We start from the raw sequence: 3,708 nt of genomic DNA, 5'->3' as shown, positions 1-3,708 counted from the left end.
TAAATTATTTTAGTATTAAAACATTTAAAACACGTTTAATACAAAACGTATAGCTGTTAAAGTCTCAGAATGTATAAAAAACTAAATTATTTTAGTATTAAAACATTTAAAACACGATTAATACAAAACATATAGCTGTTAAAGTCTCAGAATATAAAAAAAACTAAATTATTTTTGTATTAAAACATTTAAAACACGTTTAATACAAAACATATAGCTGTTAAAGTCTCAGAATATAAAAAAAACTAAATTATTTTTGTATTAAAACATTTAAAACACGTTTAATACAAAACATATAGCTGTTAAAGTCTCAGAATATTAAAGAAACTAAATTATTTTAGTATTAAAACAAATAATAAACTGAAATATTAACTTTGTAACAACCCAGTGCATAGAAATGTTAAGACGATAAAATTCATTCAACCTTTATTTACACGGATAAATCACATTGAGCCTCGAAGACTCGTTTACAAGTGCGACCCGTTTGACAGACGAAAAGTCATGAAAGTGACACGTTTAGGATTTGGAGGCAAAAATAATTCCATTAAAAACTCTCACTCCTTGGCCGAGGAGGGAGAGCCTGAGATTGAAAAAAACACCCGGCACATAAGCACATCGTGACACAGACAATCTGCAGGGGAGACGACAAGAGCAGTGAGCGTGTCCAAGGACGCACCAGAGGCGTTCTGATAAGAATGATATAATCCGTTAGATCCCTCCGGTGAGATCCGTAAACGCTCTCGAGGGGTGCCGAGGTCGACCTGGGACCACGGCAGAAAGAATCCAAGAGTCCTGAAATGATGACACAATGTTTGTTCAGCCGGCTTCCTCTGATGGGTCCGCAGACTTCCTCAGAGTTTTCCTAAAGCAAATCTCTGCACCCTGCGGCTCTTTGGTCCCTCCGCAGCGGCTCTTTCAAGCTTTGACCAAAACTAACATTAAACTGAATTTTATTGGTTGTTATACAAACAACAACAACAACAACAACAACAACAAGAAAAGACCAGTTTTAGCAGATTTCCTGTCATTTTTGTTGCAAATATGGGAATACTGGAACAAGTACAAGGAGTAAAACATACTTCAACGTTATGCTTTATTTCTATACTTCATTAATTTTTCCACAATTAAAAAAAGTTTACATAAATCTGCATAGTTCATAGTTTTTATTAATAAAAAAAAAAACTACACCCCACCTTTTACATGAATCTGGTCTTTTCATTTGTTTTAAATTGTAAAAATATCAATAATGTTAAAAATCACAATATCTTTATGTTGTCGCGCCAAGTGGCCACAAGTCTCCTCCAACAAACCTAAAGTGCCCATGGGCCAGCAGTTGATCATTATAGGAGGTTGCTGCTCTGAGGCTGAACACGTTTAATTTAGTGACTGAAGTTTTAAAAACAGCTCTTTAAATGTTGCAGACTTCATACTGTGGAGGGAGTTACATTAAAAAGCATTATAAACATCGTTTTTAGCTTAAAATAAACAAATATTTAAACTAGTTTGTGGTTATTTTTGCAGCTTAAGATCTTTTTTTGTTTGTTTGTTTGTTTGATTCAGGTTACGGTTGTTTCTCATCTGGTCTAATAAACGACGTTAATCTCCTTTAAAAAATAAAAGTAAAAGCAGCTCCTGACTCGACGCGAGGACGTGGTGTCAGTAAAATGAGGACGGGTCGCTCCTCTCAATAATCTGAGGACACTCGGACGAGACGAAGCACAGATTTAGCTGTAAATCGATCATTTTAAAGATTAAGTGACCGTTTTGTGCAAAAGTCTGCAGATTCTTAAACTGCGAGTTCTTTAGTTTTTAGGATTTGTGCTGTGGAGCAGCGATTAGAGCGCGATTTATCTTAACTTCGTGCAGTCAGGTGATTATCTCAACAGCACAGAACTACAGAAATCAGATTTTAAAAACCTAAAACTGACATTCGTGCAACAACTCAGACCTGAAACGTTATTAAAATATGAACAAACGTGTCCTGTATTATTTTATATTTGAAGATTATCGACGTTCAGACGTCTCGTCTCCGCAGCGTTCATCCCTTTTAAAAGAAATGCTTTAAACTCCTTGAAGTGCTGATCGCTCGCTGCCTCTCAAGCCGGAGCCGAACCTCGTCAGTTTGGTCGGCCCTTGCAGGCGAAGGTTTCTCTCAGCTGCACCAAATTTTAGCTCCGTGTGCGAGAAAACAGCCGACGTTCAGGCGTCGTATATTCTGAGAGGAGACTTTCGGAACTGGATCTTTCTCCTCGGTTTGATGAGAACGCTTCTTTTTTGTTTCTGAGAGTTCTTCCTCCCCCGCAGCCAGGACTCTGGTCTGGGTCTGGACGGCCCGCAGCTCCGCACTCGGGTGTCGGTGGGTCAGTTACGAAGCGCCCTCCTGCAGCAGACGGAGAGCGGAGCGGAGCCGGACAAAGAGTAAATTCTGCATGTGTGTGATCCCAACGATGCAGCTTTGTGGGAACTCGTCTTCATCACTTCCTCCTCTGTCCGTGCAGCCTCGACGCCGGACGATCCACGTTCTCTCTGGACCTGGCGGTGAAGCCGGGCTCTGAGGGGGGCCGGCGGCGCGCCCGGCGGTACCTTCCTGGCGTGTCGGGCAGCGGGCGCAAGTCCGGCGAGCGCTTCAGGACGCAGCCGATCACAGCCGGCGAGATGGAGGAGAGCGGCGGGTAGGAGGCGGTTCTGTTTTAAACTCTGAGCACCTTTACAGCTGATTTCCTCACTGGTCAAAGAAGTGAAACGCAGAAACCCGTGGTTGCTCCGGTTTGCATGAGCTCGTTATCACACATGACCTCCACAGTTTATCAAGAATGCAAATGTGCCTCAGTATCTGCAGCTGAAACTCAGGAAGCAGCTTCAGACGTTTTAAAGGAGGATGTGAGAAAAGACCGACAGGAGCTGAAGAACAACGTGATCAGTTTCCTGTTGGTTTCGGTTGATGACCTCATCTTTTCTCTGATTCTTCCAGGCTCATGGACGAAGACGACGAGGTGAACGGGAAAGGTAAAACCTTCAGCTCCTTCTGTCGTTTTGACTTTGTTTCCTGTAAAATAAAGACCGGCTCTCTGTTTGCAACCTCATGCTACTTTTAGCTACTTTTAGCTTTTAGACTGTTGTTTACCACTGTTAGCTACTTTTAGCTTTTAGCCGGTTGTTTGATTTGTTGGCTGCCACTCTGCTACTTTTAGCTTTTAGCTAATCTTTTGTTTTAGTTGGCTACATGTAAAGTACTTACTTTCTGCATTTAAACAGTCTTTTCCTACTGTTAACTACTTTTAGCTTTCAGCCAGTCTTTTGCTTTTGTTGGCTACTTTTAGCTAGTTGTTTGCTACCACTGTGCTACTCTTCGTTTCTAGCCATTTGTCTGCTTTAGTTGGCTACTTTGGGCTTTTAGCCAGTGGTTTGCTTTTGTTGGCTACAATTCTGCTACTTTTTAGCTTTTAGCTGGTCTTTTGCTATTGTTGGCTAACTTTTTGCTACTTTTAGCTTTAAGCCATCTTTTGCCTTTGCCGTCAACCATTCTGCTACTTTTCGCTTTTAGACAATATTTTCCTACTGTTAGCTACTTTTAGCTTTTAGCCATTTGTTTGCTTTAGTTGGTTACCATTCTGCTACTTTTAGCTTGTTCTTTGGCTTTTGTTTGCTACTACTATGCTAATTTTAGCCTGTCTTTTGCTTTAGTTGACTAGCTTTCTGATACTTTTA

At 40.7% G+C, this 3,708-nt stretch overlaps 1 protein-coding gene across 1 annotated transcript in view; it reads left to right on the top strand.

Moving 5' to 3' along the window:
* The window catches only part of LOC119421871 (supervillin), a gene marked incomplete at its 3' end in the record, with an annotated part of 27,807 nt that overhangs the window by 15,268 nt on the left and 8,831 nt on the right, over positions 1-3,708 (top strand). The window contains 3 exon segments of the mRNA XM_037689235.1: positions 2,305-2,418; positions 2,499-2,672; positions 2,972-3,006. Coding sequence (XP_037545163.1) covers positions 2,305-2,418; positions 2,499-2,672; positions 2,972-3,006 — 323 coding nt within the window.

The sequence above is a fragment of the Nematolebias whitei genome, chromosome 15 (genome assembly GCF_014905685.2).
Source record: "Nematolebias whitei isolate Nwh7 chromosome 15, NemWhi1, whole genome shotgun sequence".
Lineage (NCBI taxonomy): Eukaryota > Metazoa > Chordata > Actinopteri > Cyprinodontiformes > Rivulidae > Nematolebias > Nematolebias whitei.
Note: the sequence above shows the minus strand (reverse complement) of the source record. Positions and strands in the feature narration are given on the sequence as shown.